A 20707-nucleotide genomic window follows, 5' to 3' on the forward strand; every position below is an offset into this window, starting at 1 on the left:
GGAGAAAGCTGCCTCTTTCTTTACCCATCAGTATAATGGACCAAGTTACATGGATCTTCAGGAGCTGAGTGTTTAAGAGCATGGCTAGTAGGCTTTTTTGGTAATGTTTTGCTCAAAGATCATAACAGCAACCCCTGTGCAGGGACCAATGTGTCAAAGCTGGCCAAATTTTCATGTTGGTGGAGGGGGTTATGCGGCTGTCTTATTTCTCCATGTTGCTGGTAGCAATTTGCTTCCCCAGGCGCTCTGAGCTTACCCCTCTGACTCTTGGATCCCAGGCTCCTCTTCACTCTGTCCTCAAGCCACAGGCATCAGCTCATCCCTTGCCCTGTCTTCTCCTGCACCACTTCTAGAATCTCCACTTTCCCCTGCCAGTTCAAACTATGTGACATCTCTGGCCCTCAGTCCTCATTTTTCTTGGCCTGAAAGTCATGGCCAAGCCAACTGGCATGAATTTGGGTGTGGAATATTGTAGCTGCAGGGTTAAGGGAGCTATAAGAAAAAAATCACTCACGTCCCTAAATTTATTTATTTATTTAAAGATTTATTTACTTATGCATACAAGAACTGGGGCGTAGGCCAGAGGTGTGTATATGTGTGGAGGTGAGAGGCTTCACTAGAGACAGAGTGGGGAATGGAACAGGCAGATCTACTGAAATACACTGCTGAGGAGAAGTCTGCTGTGTCATGGGGGTCACCTCCCTGGAGGGGAACGAACCCATGCTGTAGTGGCTGCTGATAGGTTGATAGAATTGAGACTTCAACCCTCATGCCACCAGGGAACCTCCCTCAATTTAGATTTGGAGCACATCAGAGCCTCAGCTCTAGAAACATAAATGTGAGTAGGTGGCCTGAGACGTTCGCTGGCACCTGCCGTCTCTGTTCCCCTTCACAGTCTGCTATGTGGACATGGAGAAGTGGACCACCAGCTTGGGCACTTAAGCCCTTACTTAGTTTCCTGGGAGAAATTTACTGAACTTTCCTGAGTTTCTGAGTTCAGTATGTACAATGGAGCAAAGAGAACTCACTGTTCCAGTGACCTTCAGGAATGTGGTGCTATGGGAAGACATAGCAGAGATGGGAGATGATATTTGAGTAATTTGGAGTTATTTACAAGAAGGCTACACAATCAAAGCAAGCTATGATCAAGGAGAATCAGATCCTCTGAGATACCATCAGGAATTGCATGAAGTAAATTGTTTACTAGTTTCATAAAATCCTGCATTGTTCCCACAGGCATCCCCGGGTAGGCAGCAGGCTGCCACGAAGAAGGCTGGCAGTGCCCTCTAGAGGAATCCCTAAGCATTGCTGGGACCCTGCTAGATGGAAGGATTTGCCAAGGTTACCCAGCAGAAGCCCTGGAATGCAGTCACAGAAATAGGTTAGGGGGTAGGGGGAGGGGTAAAAATTGTGCTTGGGGACTGGAAAGGATGCTACAGGCTTTGAGGGAGGGTTGGGAGTGGGGTGATGAGGGGATCCTGAGGCAGGGTGCCATGCACTAGATCCTGGACAGCTGGGGGCCTTAAAAAGGCACTGGGGACTGAGCATGACATGGTCACCTGGCCAACCCCCTTTCCCATCCCTGGGCTTAGGCTCCAGGGGGATACAGGAAGACATCCTTCATCAAGGAATGTGGAGAAAAAAAAAACAGTGAGACAGATGTAAAGGGAGAAACAGAAAAGGAGAGACAGAGACACAAGAAGATCAAGATTTGGGGAGAAGACACAATGAAGAGTAAGGCAACAGAGAGAGAGGAGAGAAGAAAGGAATAGGTGGGAGGAAGATGTGTTTGATTAATTGGTATTTGTGAGTTTCTTGGGATCACAGCTTTTCTTCCAAGTAACCTAGCAGACCCCAATGCTTCTGTTAAGAATCCAAGACAAGATTTGTGAACGGGCTCAGTCAGGGTAATTTCTCCTGCACACAGAGCTTTTCAGCAACACAGAGCCAACTGTGAAAAACCATCTCCTCCCTGAAGTCAGAACTCTGAAAGTTTGGGTTTGGTTCTCTCTGCCTTCTGAGGTGTTCAGTGCAGAACTGACTTCTTGCTCTTGGTTTTCCCGTCCTCCAGAGCCATTCTGACAACAACCATCCTGAAGTTAGTTGTTGGCACGATCTGACAACTCATCTTCCTCAGCAGCAGAGTCCAAGACTGGAGGGCAGTTCTGGCGAGTTCAAAGGTCCTGGGAGCCTCTATCAGTCAGATGGCCAGAGTCTGGTCTGTTCCCCAAAATTATTACTACACTATTCTACAAAAGGGGAAGTGCTTACAAGGATCCTTTCTCTTTAGGGCTGGTATAAGAAAAAAGGATCCAGCGTTCTAGGACTCTAAACAAGCCTCAAACACTACAGAACTCAGGACCTCAGTGGACCCAGCAGGACACTTGCAGAACACTCAACCATTTTTTAATAGCAGAGCCCAAGCCAGAAGCACGCCCGAAGTCACAGCCCGTAGAGAAAACTGCGACCCAATCTTGTTTCTCTCCTCCGGCAGGAAGATTGTAGACCTTCTTCCCTCTTCCCTGACCCCCAAACAAAGTGATAGGAAACATTCTGGGGTGTCACACTTTCCTTCCCTGGAAGTCTTCCTGCAGGTCTGTGCCAGCTGTTCCTTGCGGGCCATCCATGGGTGAAGGCGATCGCTTCTCTGAGGCTCGTGAAGGGACAGAGAACACTAACAAAGAGCCCAGATAAACACTGGTTAAGATCCACTTCTTTTAGAAAAGCTTCCGAGCCCAATCCTACCCAATATTTGGGCACTCAAATACCCTCACATTTTTGAAACTTGCCCATATTATTCCCTGAGTTTGCTGCTTGGCCAATTCTTCTAGTGTCTCTTCCTCTGAGGTGAGAACTAGATTTTTTTCTCCCTTCTCTCCACCCACACTGGCCCCTGTTGCTTTGCCCAAGCCTGTCACTGCTCTCAGCAGCCTGGCCTCAGCTTTGTGAAGAGGACACCACACTGTCAGGATGGGAAATAGACTACCTGTTCCCATGCCATCATCTCGACTGGCCCGGGTGGGTTGCCCCCCTTGGAACTTACCCACGTCCTTACCTCTTACCTTTAACTTATTCTGTGAATCCATACAGGTCTTGCCTGTCTCTGGGGTTCTGTTATACTATCTATAAAATGATTACAATTCCAGCCTTCCCCAGCTTGGTCACAATCTGTTCGGGGAATCAACAGCTTGCATTTTGTCCTCATTCGTTGAAACTAAGAAGGATTCGGAGGAAAGTATTTTAAAAAACAAATTTCTCTTCTATTGTGCTTCTACAGCTGGGTGGGGGAGGGGTGCTTACTTCCTAAGGAATAGGGGTGGGAGAGGGAAAAGGTGGTCAGGGCCAAGGCAACTAGGAGTGAGGGTAGTGTTGAGGCAGACTTGGAAAGAGCTCTGGGAGATTGCATCTAGGGTTTGCACCCTGGTCCCCTCACCGGGCCCCCACTACCATGGCTCCTGACACTTGTCACACATCCCACACCAAATAGACCCAAGGATCAGTTGGGGGCATCTAGGATGTCTCCTTTTTATTTCCATCCCCAAAACCACATTTCCAGATGTCTCTGCAGCAATGTGAATTGCCACAAAGGCAAGCCTGAGGGGAACAAAGGGGGGGGGGAAGCAAATGAAACAATTGGCAGTGAAAGGCAGAAAGGGAAGATGGAGCCCTCAGAGAAGGGAGTATCCCTGAGGAGGTGGGGACGAGGGGAGGAGAAGGGGAGGAGGAGAGGAGGAGGAAAGCGGGCCTGTCCCTTTAAGGGGGTTGGCTGTCAATCAGAAAGCCCTTTTCATTGCAGGAGAAGAGGACAAAGATACTCAGAGAGAAAAAGTAAAAGACTGAAGAAGGAGACTGGAGAGACCAGGATCCTTCCAGCTGAACAAAGTCAGCCGAAAAGCAGACTAGCCAGCCGGCTACAATTGGAGTCACAGTCCCAAAGACATGGGTGAGTTTCTAAAACTTTATACCATGGAAGATTCTAGCAAGCACAGGATTTGCAAAAGCATTTCCAACTTTGGGGTTCGGGATTTCCAATGGTTCCAATGAGTTGTGTTTTGGCCCTTGTTTTCTTTTTAATTCCTTAGCATTCAATTAGATGAATTCCTTCTCTATGTACTGAGAATGATGCTTTATGGCCAAAGAATTCCAGCAGCAGCAACAGCAGCAGCAGCAGCAGCAGCACGTGGAGAGTCCCACAGATCCTTGGGGCAAGTGCCACAGATCCCCTGGACGTAGTCATGTGTCTCCTTACCCCTTCGCTTGCCTCTACCTTCTCTTTCCCCCCTGGTTCCAGGCCCTGGAAGTGGCAGGGTCAGTTGACATCCCTGGTTCTGTTGGAGGCAACTGAGTATTGGCTAGCCTGTAGTTATACAAAGTAACTGCTTGTTTGGTGCAGAATTCGGAACTTGTTTGGCATCAGTAGGAAGTTGGGAAATTAGGCAAGATGGACTCAAGCTTGGCCATGGCTGAGGAGGTCAATCTCAGGTTCAGGAAATTAAACTAAGTTCTTCATGGCCTTTCCTTGGGGGACAGACATTGGTCGGGGTGTTTGTGTTTGTGTGTGTGTGTGTGTGTGTGTGCGCGCGCGCACATGCTCATACATGGGTGACTTTATCTAATACATGTCAGAGACTTAACCTTCCCAAGGGCACGGCTTAGATTCTAAATCTCTGCTGTGACAAAGAGGAACATTAGGGTTCTTGCTGACTTGGTTGAGTATTGAGGGCTTCTCTGGGTTCCATGAACAAAGAAAAAAGCTATGAGCTTCTGGTAGTGTCTACTCACTGCAAGCTGTGCAGAGCACAAGGGATTTTGTCAACACAGGATGTCACAGGGATGTGTAGATATTGCTCACATTGGCAAAACAAGGGTAGCAGCTTGAATGAAATAGGAATGGGAATCAATTGCCCTGTGTATTCACCATCCAATGCAGTCTCCAAAAGTCTCCAATAATATGTATGGAGCAAGGTTTTCAACTATATTGAGCTGATGTCAATCTTTTGGTTCTTTTATCCTGCAACACAGAGAGAGCTCTAATGCATGCATTCAGGTAGGAAAATTAAGAGGCAGAACATTGGAGTCAAAGTCAACATAACCAGGTTCAAATCCGAGACCTGCCACTTAAGACCTTTGTGATCTTGGGTAGGTTACTGTGAACGCCATCACTTCTTCATCTGGTACATGAGGATGACAATAACTGTTATGTTTACTTTTGAGGTTGTGAGACTCAAGCAATAATGATATGGAAGTCCTTTGAAAATGGGCACAATCTCAGAACAATTGTACCTTGTCATAACACTGATATCATAATGTGTGTCCAGACTGACTTACTGTTCCCAAAGTGGCTGAGTTTTCTCCTTGTGCATTTGAATAAGAATCATTTGACCACTGAGGTATGACCAGGTGATAGGCGAGTGCTGGAAGAAGTCAATATCTGCTCCAAGTGACAGGAGGAGCCTCGCTTAATGTCAGGGTGTTTGGTGAATAGGTTGTAAATTCAAAATGTTTCAATGTTATTTCCTCTGGCAATGAAAAGCTTGAGGAAAAGTCAGGAATGCATAAGGTAACCACAGGAACCATTTCCTGTTATGGAGGCTGGATGATTTCTTCTTGGGCAGTTACAAAGTTGAGACCGGGTATCGGACCCCAGGCCCTTGGGGTGGGGGGTGTACTTGGGCCAGGCACACATGTTAGAGTATTCATTGAGTTTTCAGTTATTCAATAATAGCACATCTCAAAACTTTGTACATTGTGGATCTTTTCCTATAAAGAGCCAAGCTACTATTCCTTCTGACATAGAACACATGGCTGTTCAACAATCAGACAAATTATATTACGGAATCTGGGATTGGAAGGAACTTTCAAACTGTCTGAACAAATTCTCACTTCATGATTCCATTCCAGAAGAGTCAATGAAATGGATGTACAGCCTCTGTTTAATCACCTGCAGGAACAGGAAGGTCACTGTCTCAACCATGTAGAATGCCTTAGGACTAGAAGTAGAGGAACTCTGAATTCAGTAGTATCCACACAAAAGGTTTATGGGTGAAATGATAGCTCATTAAACCTTATCCTGTCTGAGGGGAGGGTGATGCTGAGGGGAGATGTTCTGAAGGAGTCTTTGGGACAACAATGGAACCGGAAAAGAGCCAAAGAGCATTAGCTGATTATTCTCTGCTCAGTAACACAATGCCATTACTGAAAAAACATTGGCTCCTACAAGCCTGTTGTCTGAGAATAGTGGCTGTTACCCTGGTAACCAGGCTGTGATGCTTCCCACCAAAGGTGACTGTTTGCAGAGCAATGTAATTTTGGCTGGCTCGAGTAAGTGTGTATAGCCCAGGCAAAAAGTATGGCAAAGGTCTAGTTTTACAAAATTCCTCAAGACTAACTAAATCCCACCAAGATGGCAAGAATGCCACAGGATGCCAAAAGCTAAAAAGAAACCAGATCCAAGCCAGCATATTCATTTACTCTTTCTGGAGACACTGACTAAACTTACTCTTGCTTTGGTTCTGCGGAGCAGGAAGAAGTCTTAGAAAGCCAGGCAGACTGAAAGGTCTGCTGTGCTTTGAGAGGCTTTGTCATGACTCTGCTTTTGGAAAGAAATAAGTTTGCTCAGCATCCTGAAAACTAGAACTACTCTTGTCCAGCAACAAGAGACCTCCAAGGGATGGCTGGGTGGGGGAATGTAGTCTCCAAACCTATTGAGGTAGAGCCCCTGTCAATGGAGTCTTCATCCTTTGTTGTATTTTTGTGTATTGTCTTGAAGGCTTGCAGACCATTCCCAGGATTTTGTTCTTGGTCTTGAAAGACAGCATGAGTAGAAATGCATTCCTTACCCACAGAACTTCCAATCCAGAGAAAATCAAGTCAAGGCAGTGACATGATCAGGAAGGGACGGTTCACCTGGCAGGTGAACAGACCAGCTTTTATTTCTTCCCCACTGTCAGTGCCAAACTTATATCAGAAACTCAACAGGTATTGATTGATTCATTTCTCCTTGGCTATTTTTTAAAATTTTTTATTTATTTGTGCACACAGAACTGGGGTACAGGCCAGAGACTCAGGGGTGGTGAAAGACTTCACCATAGACAGAGCGGGGAGCAGAACAGGCAGATCGACGAAGTACACTGCTGAGGGGAGCAGCGGGAGTGTCAGGAGAGGTCTGTCACGCCATGTGGTCACCTCCAGGGAAGGTGGGAATCAAACTCATGAGGACGTGGTTTCAGCTTCTTAGTGCAATGCTTTAACCCACTGCGCCACCAGGGAGGGCCAGGCCATTTTTAAATTAAAAGGATCCTGGGGTGATCTCTCAGTTCTATACTGGCCTCTGAGCTCTTGCCAGGCAAGGCTCTGGAAAAGAGTCAGTGACATCCCTTGGAAGAGAACAGGGTTCACACAGCAACCAGAAAGGAGAAATTGTGGGATACCCACCCAAGGGATAAATTAGGGAGACTGCTATCTCTTAGTGCAGCACCACATGCTTCTCTTTAACTTTTCCATAAAAGTGCAGGGTGAACACATTGTGTCAGGCACAGAGGTCAACAATCAAGTTTCTTCTATCCCAGCCTCCCAATATTAGGGCATAAATTGATAGGGGTGTGTGTGTATGTGATGTGTTTGGGGAGGAGAGACTAGGAGATCCAGATGCTGTTACCATGGTAATAATACCTGTCTAAAGAGGAGACTGAGGTCGTTTTTTATTTAACTCTGTCCTCTGACTTGACCGTCCAGCAGACTTGGATTTCAACACCCTTGTGCTGCCAGGCCCCATCCAGCACTTGAATATGGGATCAGTAGTGATTTCATGTATGAAAGAAAAGTTCATAGGCAGGGCTTTGTCTCACTAGGATAAGGCCAGAAGCAAAAGTCTTTGTCCCCAGCACCTCCTGATAATTGTTGTTTTACTCCTAGAACCCACCCACTGTTCTCCATGCATCTCCAGTACCAGTCACGGCTGCACTAGCATCTTGGCCCCGTCAACTGCTATAGCCCCGATCAAGGCAGCCTCTGTTCATGGGGTGAGGTTAAGGGGTGGGTTCTGGGAGGAGGTTAAGACCATCCTGCAGATTTGAGACTTAGGGAGATGGGGCCAGTTTTCCACTCAATGAGCCTGCCTGTTGTTTAGCTCTATTGTATAGGGTTCTTCTATCTCTCCCTTTGTTAGCTGGATTCAAGGGACAGGCTGGGAATTGTGCAAGCACAATCGGTCTTTTTCTATCATCTCTTTCGATGAAAGCCTTTCCTCTCTTCCCTTTGATGACTTCCCAATTCACACTGAATTTCCATCATGGAGCTGGTCCTTGAGGCATGCCCAGGGTATGGGAAAGAAGGGAGGGCTTGGGAGGACTTGGCTCCTACTTAAGGAGAAAGCATCAGGGTCAGCAGAGTGCTGTGGGTGGATGTGGATCTCGACATGAGTCACAGCAGTGATGTAGATCTCTGTCAGACTTCTGTGAAGAGCATTGGTAAGAAGACTTGAAATTTTATCACATACTTATTTGACTAGTTTGGGGAGTTGGCTAGCTAACACTGACTATTTCTCCTCTACATACATTTTTCCCACAGTACTTAGTTTACGTATGTTTAACACCAGATTCAAAGTAACTTTCTATTTTGATTCCCAGATATAAGTGTTCTCCATGACAAGACTGAAAGATTGAAAGGCCTTTTCAATCTTTCAAAAAGGACTGGGCCTTATCGTTCCTTTTGTTTCTCACAGTGTCTAGGTTACTAGTAATGCACTTGATATTTCTACTGAAATCACATCACCAGAAGTGAAAGGAAAACACTGGAAGTGTCCTTCTTTTTATCTGTGACCTCCTATCAAAGTCAGGCAGTTTAATTCAGTTCCATTGTGTTGGGTACTGTCACTACAGAGTGATTTTATGCCAACTCTACCAAGTTACCGTCTGTACTCAGCTTGGCCCCTTACAGTCTGTCTGGATCAAATCAGTGCCCTTTCCATCATGAAGCATTCTGAAACGAGAGTCTGTGACTTTACGCTCTTGTTCACACATTCCCAAGAACGTTGCTTGGGCTTTGCAAAAACAAAGTGAATCTAATGAAGCTTTCTCTGAAAGCTTTGATTTTCAACTATGTGGCCCAAACCACAATTTCTTGCATGTTTTGAGTTTTCCCCAGTCAGAATGCAAAATTTGATTTTTTGCTTGGTTAGCCTGAGATTCTTTGGCTGAAATTAACTGTCCCCAAAACAAACATTTTAGTTCCATTTTGAAGACCTGGACATCTGTTGTTTATGTTGATATTGTCGAACTTTCCTAGCCCAAGAATAAAAGATTTATCCAGAGCCATTTACTTCCAATTCCATATAGGGACTCAATAAGGCTTATGTCCTTTTTAATCCCTTGTTTTGAGTGGCATTGAACAGAAAAGGAGTTGCTAAGTTAGTTGGGTTCAAAGAAAATCTATGAAAAAAGATGGAAGAGAAAGAGTATCAGGTGCTGGTTCAGAGTTGCTTCCAAGGCTTAGCCCTTATCAGCCAGTAAGAATGCTACATGTGACAATGGTCATTTGCATGATGATCAAGGGATAGATACACCAAAGAGGGTTTTCCCTCATCTTAACAGCTCAAGAGGGGCCATCAGCTAAAGCTTAAAGTGGAACTCTGGCTCACAAGAGTTCAAATTCCTCCATCCCTGATCATACCTGCACCACCATGTAGCCCCTTCCATACTGAACAACCCAGGGGGGAGTGAGTGGGCCCAGGATGGTCACTTGCTAGGGTGGATGACCTCCTTTACTCTGGGCCAAGAAAACAGTTCTGCTATTGTTCTCTGGGTCTGACCCCCTGTCCACCCCCAGGCCCGCAGGTCTCTGCAGAATACCAATGAGGCTCCTGAGATCTCTGGGGGGAAACAAGACTTCTTTGTCCAGGGGAGTTATGGAGGGCTCTGTCCAAGCTCTGCCACTGTGCTGCCGAGAGAGGGAACAGTGGGGGTCACTGACCTTCCCTTCCCCCCAGCTTCAGAGACCTTTACTAGAAGAGTCTAAAAGTTTGGGGGTGGAGAAGAGTTGGGGAGACAAAGAAGGAAAATGGTGTACTGTTTATTCCAAGCTCCCTTTCTTGACTTACAGGATGCATCTTACCTGGTGGAGAAAAAGGAAGATTACTTTTTTGAATGCTTTCCGAGAGCAAAACTCAATTTCAGCTGCTGTGTTTTTTTCCTCTGGTGTACACACGTGTGTGACACACATTTGCATGTATGTGGGACACACTTGTGTGTACACCTATGACACAAGTGTGCACGTGCACACACACCATACTAAACACATACAGCATAGGCCAGCTCTGACGAGACCTTCTTACTAAGCACTCTTGCGAAGTAAACTCTGCCTTTACTCCCAGCAACACCGCATCCATTGATTATACCCCAAAGAGACAAGCTTTTGTGAGAGCAGCACTGTGGTTCTTAGAAAAGGGAAGATACTCAGTTCTGCTTCATAGCTCAGTTACTTACTTTGCTTGGTCTGGGCTTTGAGTCACATCTCTGGTGTGGCATATAAGGATCTTTCAGGAAAAGGATCTTAGCCCGAGGAAGGGCTGTCATTTTAGGGGGAGATGGGTAATAGGACTCATTCTGTGGCTCTGAGTGTATAGACAAATGCCTCTGCCACAACTTTCCCATTATAGAGAGAATTTGGTCTTTCAAAATCTATTCACACTGATGCAGTTCAGCCATGTAAATCACCAGGTGTCCAAGCACCCAGAAACTATACTAATATTAAGTAGACTGGCCAAAGTGGATCAACCAAACGATTCCCTGGCACCCTGGTACTGACAAATGGGCTTGGGCTGAAAATCCAAATACCACAACTAACAGTGTATCTTCTATATACAAGGAACCACAACATGATTACTCTAAAATAACTTCTCAGCACATTTGTACTGGCCAATTAGTTGTGTATGCATATTAAATACATATGGATCATGTGTGTGCTATATGAATAGGTGTATACAATCAGCAAGTGTGCAAATGCACACATACATACATATATAGAAAATCCTTTTCTGAAGAGCCTAACATTTTCATTTCTTCCACCCTTTGTGGATCTGTTCAAGAGGCTAAAAGGGGACCAGCCTCTCCCCATCTAGCCAGCCATCTATTTGATATTTGCAAGTTTCCCTCCACGTGGCTCCTCCGTATGTGGAGCTAGTGCGTGGGGCAAAGCTTCTCCCATAGCCTGTGACTTCATATGCACCTTTCCTGTTTCTCAGCAACACTGGTGGGGAGCCTGTCATACCAGGTCTGGGGATGTCTCAGGGACCTTCTCACCTTAGACATCTGGTATGTTTTCATCACGCCAGAGAGAAGTTCTTTACTTTGCTGACTTTGTATGAGGTCTCTGTGGTTGTTTTGCCAGAACCTCACCGCGGGATCTGCGTGAGGACCTCAGCCAAGTTGCAGTATAGGGAGACAAATCAGTCATGGAAAATATCCTCCAAATCATTACTCTGGATTTTTATTATCATGAACAACAGTCATCCTCCCATTGCCCTGTCTTGTTCCATCTACCCCTTCAGACTGTTCTCCATGGTATCTAGACAAAGATGAGTCACATATTTCTTTTGGCAGATACACACAAAAGTTAGGAATATTCAGGGGCATACAATTTCCAACGTTACCTCTACTGAGAATGTTGTCCAAGTCTCAAATCCGGCCTCACAATAACAAGATGTCTGACCCGAATGCATCCCTTCCTGGAGGTGTATTCACACTCTGTATTCACTTACCTGACTACCTGGAATTTTTACATGAATATATTAGCTTGTTCTTCCTCAGTAAATGAAAGACTCCCATAAGGTAAGTGTCACCTTTGATGTCTTCATAGCCCACGTGGCATCTAGCACAATGCTGGGCACATAGAAGGCACCACAGTAGGAGTTGATGAATGACTGAATAAACCAGAATGATAGGAAAGGAGGGAATGAGGACATAATCTCTAGCTTTCCACTTGAATTACTGATGATTTAACAATCCCATAAGTTTTAGGAATTAAAGGTAAGGATTTATTGTCAAGAATGAAACAAGGTATGGTTTAGGAGTCAACCTCATAGTCCAGAAATTCAATGCTCTAGTCTCCTCTGCCTTTGGGCTCTGGGTGACCTCTTCATCCATGCATGTAAGCACACAGCCCGTGGGCTCTGGTAGGGAGTAACGGGGCACCTGGTGTCACCACTGACTGACTGCGTCTTCTCCTTCTTCCCCAGGCTTGTTAGAGTGCTGTGCAAGATGTCTCGTAGGGGCCCCCTTTGCTTCCCTGGTGGCCACTGGATTGTGTTTCTTTGGGGTGGCACTGTTCTGTGGCTGTGGACATGAAGCACTCACTGGCACAGAAAAGCTAATTGAGACCTATTTCTCCAAAAACTTCCAGGACTATGAGTATCTCATCAATGTGTAAGTACCTGTCCTCCACACAAATCCATGTTTTTCCTTCTCTTCATCCCAGAGATACAGAACTCATTAGTAACTTTGTGACTAGTAGGTGATTAGTGTAGAGTCAGAGAGGATTCCTGAATCTTCCCTCTGAAGAGATCCTACCTATACCACATCTAAAGTCCTAAAGGAGGGAAATGTCAATTTCAAATAGGAGTCTACCTGCCTGCCAGCCCACCCTTACGCCCAGCCCACCCTACACCCCGCCCCCCACCCTCTGCCCTCATTTTCTCCCACATGTTGTAGCTTGTGCCAGGTAGTGGGGGCTGAGCTGAGTCTCTGCAGTGGTAGGTACAAGGACTCGAGGGAGGCACAATGACTGAATTGAGTGAGGTTGCGGCTCTTGGTTGTGTCGAACCAAAGTTGAGCTTAAGTCTGCTCAGTCACAGTACTAAGCTTCTCTAGTTCGGAAATCAAGTTGGGCTTCTGTTCCTTCATCCCTCTTGTTTCTTGTTGAGTTCCTCTCTTCTGAGAAGCAACTCTGAAGAGTCAGACCAAAGAGAGAAAGGTCCCCATTCTTCAGGCGTGATGGAAGAGCACAAGCAACTGGCTACAGCCTCCTTGTCTTCCTTTACTTCAGTATAGATAAGGTGGGAGTTTGGAAAAGGAGCCTAGTGATTCCTAGACAAGCTTTAGCTCTATTTGGGTGCCCACTCAATTGTCTTCCTCTTATGCAGGAAAAGAACGGGGTCCTCAATTAATAATCTTCAGTGATCTCTTTTGTGTATCTGTTTACACAGGATCCATGCCTTCCAGTATGTCATCTATGGAACTGCCTCTTTCTTCTTCCTTTATGGGGCCCTCCTGCTGGCTGAGGGCTTCTACACCACCGGCGCAGTCAGGCAGATCTTTGGCGACTACAAGACCACCATCTGCGGCAAGGGCCTGAGTGCAACGGTAACAGGGGGCCAGAAGGGGAGGGGTTCCAGAGGCCAACATCAAGCTCATTCTTTGGAGCGGGTGTGTCATTGTTTGGGAAAATGGCTAGGACATCCCGACAAGGTGATCATCCTCAGGATTTTGTGGCAATAACAAGGGGTGGGGGACAATTGGGCGTGCGTCTGTGGCCTCACCCACACCCAAGGCTGGGTCCTCTCTAGAGGCCTGGCTTATGAGTGAGGAAGTGATGGCTACAGCCGAGCGAGGTCGGAAAGAACGTGGTGCCCAGCTGGCTTAGCCTCTGTTCAAAAGTTCCTAGAAACTATCGTATCAAAATGAAAAGCATGAGTCTTGCAGGATGCTTTGTACAATCAGACCATTTCTAAGCCATCTGTTGGTGCCCCTTGCTCCCTTTCTAGCAGGGGCCGCAAGAGTAGGTCTCACTGCCCAAGAGTCTAAGAGGTTCCTCATGGCATTGAGATGAAGGTGCTTGATCTGGGAGTGAGGCTGTATCATAGAAATGAAATCATTGACTCCAAGATGGAATTCACAATATTCTGGGGTCCCACCCTGTTGGGGATCCCGGAGGCAACCAGTGTATATCTGCATATTTAATGTTTTCATCTTTATCTGGGTCTAGCCATGCTTCTCATAGGCATGCACAGTCATTGGTTTTCAGTCTTTAAAGACCCTCAGGGGGCTAAATAGCTGGGGTCTGTGGTGATGTCTTTTGAAGCTAGTAGTTGGCTTAGAAAGGTTTTTAGATCTGAAATTTAAATTTCCCATTGGTGTTATTGAGGGGGCAGGGATCAAAAATCCCATGATAAGGAACGTTTTCTAAGCTCAGCCTAAGGCAAAAAATGGCACGACTTTCTTTCAGGATCTGTTTTTACTTCTTCACATCTTATCTGCCCAAAAAAAATCTCCTGAAGCCTCTCTAACCCAGGGATCCTTCTCACTCCAACCCCTACCCTCCCCTCTCCCCCCCACAAACCCTCTGTCACAGTTGGGGCCAGTTCTCTAGTAGTTACTGCCAACACGCTTGGCAGAGGCGCCCTGCTTACTAATTTCATTTGGTGGAGATCCCTGGATTCTGGCTCTTGTCTGACACACGCCACTCCAGGATCTCCTGATTTTTATTTCAACCACTGCAGGTCAATCACGATTTCTAACCACCCATTCAATTGTTTTAGTTTGTGGGCATCACCTATGCCCTGACCGTTGTGTGGCTCCTGGTGTTTGCCTGCTCTGCTGTGCCTGTGTACATTTACTTCAACACCTGGACCACCTGCCAGTCTATTGCTTCTCCCAGCAAGACCTCCGCCAGTATAGGCAGTCTCTGTGCTGATGCTAGAATGTACGGTGAGTCAGGACCTGGGGGCTTGGTCTCCTCTACCTGCTATGGAAGCACTCGATATTGGGTTCTTCACGTAGGGTAAGGAAGGTGATAATTGTGGGGAAATCGAAGGTTATGTTAATGTCACTCCACTGAAACTGGAGAGAGTTGTTCCCTGGGAAGGGAACTTCTTGGAAGTGGGTGGGAGTTTTCTTGGCTCTTCATACTGCTCTTCTCTAGTTGACTGCTGTTCCTAACCCAGGGGCAGCACATTTCAATAACAAGCTCAAGATTTCACAGCTGCTCAATATCATCTTCTAGTTTTCTGATCAATCTTTAGAAAAGTGGATCCAACTTTTCAGCCAACATGATTGAAAGTGGAGGAAGGGTTCTGAGGGAGGATTCCCACATGGCCCCAAGCTCCATGAAGCCTCACCCTCTTTGACTTGCGTGTCTTGCTTAGGTATTCTTCCATGGAATGCATTCCCTGGCAAGGTGTGTGGCTCCAACCTTCTGTCCATCTGCAAAACAGCTGAGGTGAGTGGGCTATTAAGTTATTTTACAGTGAGATGGCAAGACCATGCAAATCTCTACTGATAGCCATCGATTTTATGGATTACAGTTTGTCTTTTCTGAATTTTAAGTTAGCAGATTGCCTTCCACAAAATATTAGCTGAGTAGTCATAAGCCAAAGAACATAGTTGATAATATATCTCTTTTCCCTAGCGCCACATAGAAAGCCTTCCATTCCAGAAATTCCTCTCCTAAAAGGGAAATTTATAGCTTTAGGTAACAATAAAGCTTAATGGCAAAATGCCCCCAAAGAAACATTTCATTCTTTTAGTTAAAAATCTTATCAAGAAAAATGGGTTGTGCACAGAGACAGTCGTTGGCTTTAAAAACAAACAAACAAACAAACAAACAAACAAAAAACAAAACACTTCCAATTGGAACTTCTTAATTGTTAATGAGAAATTAAAAAAAAGTACATTTGGGGCCCTCCCTGGGGCCCTCCCTGGTGGCGCAATGGATTAAATCACAGCACTATGAAGCTGTTCGCAGCCACTACAGCACTAGTTCAATCCCAGGTGTACGGGGATTGAACATTCTGGCAGCACAAGTTCGATCACATGGTGTGGCAGACCTCTCCTGACCCACCCGCTGCTCCCCTCAGCAGTGTATTTCAGTCAATGTGCCTTTTCTGCTTCCCGCTCCATCTCTGGTGAATCCTCTCACCTCCCACATCTCTGGCCTGCACCCCAGTTCTTGTATGCATAATTAAGTCTTTAAAAATAAAGTACATTTCATGAAGGAAAACATGAGAATGGACATTATGCACATATGAGGCAAAATAATGAAAATAAATCTTGAGGAGGAAGGTAGTCAACCATTTCTTTGAAAGCACAAAGGTGACCTAAAATTTGGGGATCCTGAGCACAATTACAGAGAATCAGTGGATTATTTGGGAGCACCATCCTATTTTATGTGTACTCTGTTTTGGGTACTATAGGGCTAGGTGCTATGGTACTAATTGAAGAATGGGGGGCAATGTACACTTGGGGATGCGACAACTTAGAGCTATGGACTTAACACACAGAGAGCTATCGACACGCAGAATGCTGCTTTCATGATCTACAGAAGAGCATATTTTTGCTGTTGCAAGAAATAGTTCTCCCTCTTGTGTTTTCTTATAGTTCCAAATGACCTTCCACCTGTTTATTGCTGCATTTGTGGGGGCTGCAGCCACATTGGTTTCCCTGGTGAGTTGTCTTTGATAGTTTTGGCAAATTAATAGTCCTACAGTAGGGTGGGCAAAGTTTTCCTGAGAAGCAGAAAGACAGACACCTTTTAACCTTGACATGATGGAGAGAAGCTGTTGAGAAGAGACAGCCAAGTGTAGACATCATGTCTATTTTGGATTGACAAGGCAAAAGAATTTCAGAAATTAGACAGGCACAAGAAAAATGGAGTGCAGCAAGAGGAGGTAAGAGATCCAGAGTCAAGTATGATGATATTTAGCACTTATGGAGCATGTCCTATGCCAAATGCTTTGCAGTCATAAATTACAGTTAATTCTCAGCATACCCCGCCCAGATCAGTGACATGAACATGAAACACTACTAAACATGATTTTCTGTAGCCTGAAATTCTATATTCTGAGAACATGAATCCACACTCCAAGGGATTTACTCACTCTCTGGAAAACCCGGAAGGCCCTCCTACCAAAATTGTTGTTACTAGTATGCACTTCTGTGTCCCCGGCTGACAGTGCTGCAGTCCAGCATCAATACAGTGCATTCATGGTTCAGATCCAAAATCCAGGCACTGAAGGGTGAAGCAATTTGTCTGCGGTCATCGCATGAGTGGTGAAAAGACCATTCTATGCCTGCAGTACTACTTGCCCTGGCTGCCGGCTGCCGAGGCTTTTATAGAGTTGAGCCATTTCCGGCAATAACTGGATGCATTGAGCAGGGAGGACTGTGCTGCATGGCGTGGCTATGCGTCTGTGGCAAGCAGGCTCCAGGCCACTCAGACGTGTGGCTATGAGCGTGACAGAGCCCATGTATCGCACACTTCCCTGAGGAAAGCTCAGAGATGGGCTTAGCACAGGTGTGGGGGAAAAAACATTTGTCCAGTTGATTTTGTAGGTCTGGGTTGTTGGAAGGAAATGTCTGGCAGAGACTCCTCGTTAAGGCTGGAGGGCGAAAGCCTAGGAGGTGCTGCTTTTTGTAGAGCCGGAGTTGTTCCTTTCATTAGCTATGATGTGATTCCTAACCTTCCTCATTCCCAAGAAGATTGGAGAGGGGAAGCGCCCTTTCCTGCTCTCACTCATATTCTCTCTTCTGTTCCCTACAGCTCACCTTCATGATTGCTGCCACTTACAACTTCGCCGTTCTTAAACTCATGGGCCGAGGCACCAAGTTCTGATCTCCTGTAGAAATTCCCCTTTCTCTAATAGCGACGCTCTAACAGCCCAGCCTACAATGCTGCGTCTCCCACGTTAACTCTTTGCCTTTGCCACTGAATGGCCCTTTTCTTACTTGATGAGTGTAACAAGAAAGGAGAGTCTCGAGAGGACCCAGGTCTCTTGGTGAACTCTCCCCTCTTATGTACCTCTTTTAGACATTTTGCTTCACAGCTGGTTCCTGCTAGAAATGGGAAATGCTTAAGGTGGTGACTCCCCAACTGCAAGTCACAAAGCAATGGAGGCTCTAATTCAATTGGCAACCAGGAAGCGTGTTCTTCTCAAAGGGCACTGCCACCGGTGGAAAGAAAGATGCTCAGGTAGAGGGAAGGGAGGTACCAGTTCCCCTGCCATCTAGAAGGGCCAGCTCTAGTCTCCTTGGTGTACAAAGCAGAGGACTCATTCCTGTCTCCCTGTTACCACTGAAGAAAAAAAGAATGCCAGCGAAATAATAAGAGCATTTACGCAAACCTCCCTGTTGCAGCTGGGAAAAGGGGGTCAAAGCAAGGATCTTTCACCCGTAGAGAGAGAGCACTGACCCCAATGGCGATGGGTAATTAAGGCCCTAACTCAGCCCACCTTACTTACAGCATAGGAGAGCGCAGTGTCTGTGTAGACAAAGGGCACCTGGCCACGCACCTTGTTAGAGAAGAGAGAAAGGGTGTTGTCAGCATCTTCTCACTCCCTTCTCCTTGATAACAGCTACCATGACAACCCTGTGGTTTCCAAGGAGCTGAGAATAGAGAGAAACTAGCTCAGATGAAAAAAGACTGGCCACAGAGAGGCAGTCGCTGTGGCTAGCGGTGTAAACTGGGCCAGCCCTTTGGTAGACACAGGACTGATAACCCTTTGGATAGCATGTCTTTCTTTTCTGTTACTTCGTTGTGTTCTCTGGCCTCTGTCATATCTTCACAATGGTGCTCTTTTCAGGGGGTAGGTCCATTCAGTAGTCATCATAAATGATTTGAAGATCTTGATTAGTTTCAGAACAATGCGCATTTCATATTTTCCAGTTTGCTTACTACTTGTTTAGGGTGGTCCCAGAAAGGTTGGGAGAATGATTCTTTATGATTCTTTTTAACAAATGGAAGTTGGACATTAAGCATCACAAATGCTGTTTAAAATGTACTCATTCTGTACCTCTATTTGGATTGTCTACAAAATTATTTTGCAGAAACAAATTTTGGTGAATTCGAACCACAGTTGGAATGACCTGCTTGTCCTTTTCAGCTAGTGAGAGATGGTTTGAGCTAGCAATGTTACCTAAGCATGTTAAAGAGTCAGGTTTAACACTCCAGTTTTTCTCTCCTGCTGTAGATCACATTACCAGACACACCAGCCGTCAGCTATTTAGCTAAGATCCCACAGCAAAGCAAAGGTGGAAGAGTTTGAAACCAGAATAGCTTCTGGGTTTCAGTCTTCTCTTTCTGTGCTTGTTAACTCTGGGTTAAAAAATAAAAGGCTGATTGGTGAAGGAAAACATTTTATAGGTGTGACTGTAGGAGGGTCTATTGTTTTAAAGAGTTGTTTTTGCTCCCCCTACCATCCGCCCCCAAGTGGCTTCAGCAATATTTAAGGAGATGTAATATCTTTGCAGAGACACTTGATATTTGCTTTCAGACCAGTATACAAGAGAGTCTTCCAGGCTGCGTAGAGGGAGGAGATGGAAAAGGTTCTGTAAGAAACCAATCAAGATCAAGGAAAGTGAAGTACTCCATATCTTGTGTTTTGTTTTGATTTAATAACATAACCAATAACCTTCCTTGAAAACCTCCCATGCATACGGACACATATACACATGAAGAGAGTTAATCAACTGAAAGTGTTTCCTTCATTTCTGATATAGAATTTCAATTTTAACACACATAAAGGATAAACGTTTAGAACTTATCTTACAAAATGTATTTTATAAAATTAAAGAAAATAAAATTAAGAATGTTCTCAATCAAACATCGTGTCCTTTGAGTAAATTCTTCCTTTCAATCCCATGAAAGAAGTTCCAGTAATAGTAACTGTCTCATGTTTTGTGCAAGGTGCTTATTTATTTCTTCAGATCAAGTCATTTTCACAATTTTCTGAGATAAAGAGAAGATAAATCGCTCCTATTTTATAGCTGTAGACATGAAGAAACAGAGGCAGAGAAAGTTACCCAAAGCAACCCAGTAAGGACCAATCTCAGCTAGAATTTGAACTCAGGAACTGATGCCCATCTGTTGCCTGTTTTAAAGTGTCCTCTCTCTTACACATTGAGTATTCTGCAAATCCAGAGTCAAATAATTACTTGTTCAATGTCACAATGGTGCCCAGCACAGTGTGTTTAGGATAAAGTTACTGTCACCTTTCGTTTGCAATGTTTGGACATTGCAGAGTGAGCACTAGTGCTGCATAATGGATTAGTGCTTCGTTTTATCTGGACAAAAGGATAATAATGTAGGGGCAGAGCCGAGGGGGTAAGGGCCGTGTAAACTTAACCAGGCTGTGACACGGCACTATTGCATAGTGACACTGCTACCGGGGATGGCCAGCCCACTAGCCCACCAGGGACACAGCATCAGATAGATCCCTGTTATAAACCTCAGCTAGACATCGGCACTGTCGCCCAGCACTCCAGCTGCCAGCCGAAAGGAGGCTGACTTCAAATTAGCTGTAGATTCATGAACCTGTAGTTGCAGCTGGCATGGAGCATAATTGGAGAGAAAGGAGAATTTCGCTGGGGGCAACGAGTCAGTCACCATTCAAGGCGTTCTGTTCAGAAGCAGTTTCAATTGAACCTCCTGATTTCTGCTTCACTGCAATTAATATTCTTCAAGCAAGTCTGGTTGGGTGACTTTAAGACAAAAAGAATAAAACTATGACAAGGACTTATTTTTAGATACTGGCAAACAAGGACACAGCACCATATTTTGGAGAATTGATTCAGGGTGCTATAGAGTGAATGTATTTTTGCCTCAGAGGAGCGGAAAGCCAGTTCCCAAGAAAGCTGTGTTCTCCATCTGCCCTTATTTGGCTCTGCCCTCTGGGACGGATCTATAGATGGAGTTTCCAGGCTCTCAGAAGCTGAGAGCATCT

At 45.4% G+C, this 20707-nt stretch overlaps 1 protein-coding gene across 2 annotated transcripts; it reads left to right on the plus strand.

The window, feature by feature from the left end:
* The first annotated feature begins 3736 nt into the window (after positions 1 to 3736).
* On the plus strand, positions 3737 to 19588 carry PLP1 (proteolipid protein 1). 2 transcript variants are annotated; one of them, XM_004685666.2, is made up of 7 exons: positions 3737 to 3943; positions 12233 to 12419; positions 13199 to 13460; positions 14531 to 14699; positions 15137 to 15210; positions 16368 to 16433; positions 17530 to 19588. In XM_004685666.2, exons 1-7 carry the CDS (start codon positions 3940 to 3942, stop codon positions 17599 to 17601), a joined length of 834 nt encoding a protein of 277 aa, XP_004685723.1. In that variant the 5' UTR covers positions 3737 to 3939; the 3' UTR covers positions 17602 to 19588. The 2 variants fall into 2 exon arrangements, with proteins under 2 accessions (XP_004685723.1, XP_004685724.1); XM_004685667.2 differs by having other exon boundaries at positions 13199 to 13355.
* The last annotated feature ends 1119 nt before the right edge of the window (positions 19589 to 20707 follow it).

The sequence above is a fragment of the Condylura cristata genome, unplaced genomic scaffold, assembly GCF_000260355.1.
Source record: "Condylura cristata isolate star-nosed mole 26May11 unplaced genomic scaffold, ConCri1.0 scaffold00019, whole genome shotgun sequence".
In the NCBI taxonomy this organism is placed as follows: domain Eukaryota; kingdom Metazoa; phylum Chordata; class Mammalia; order Eulipotyphla; family Talpidae; genus Condylura; species Condylura cristata.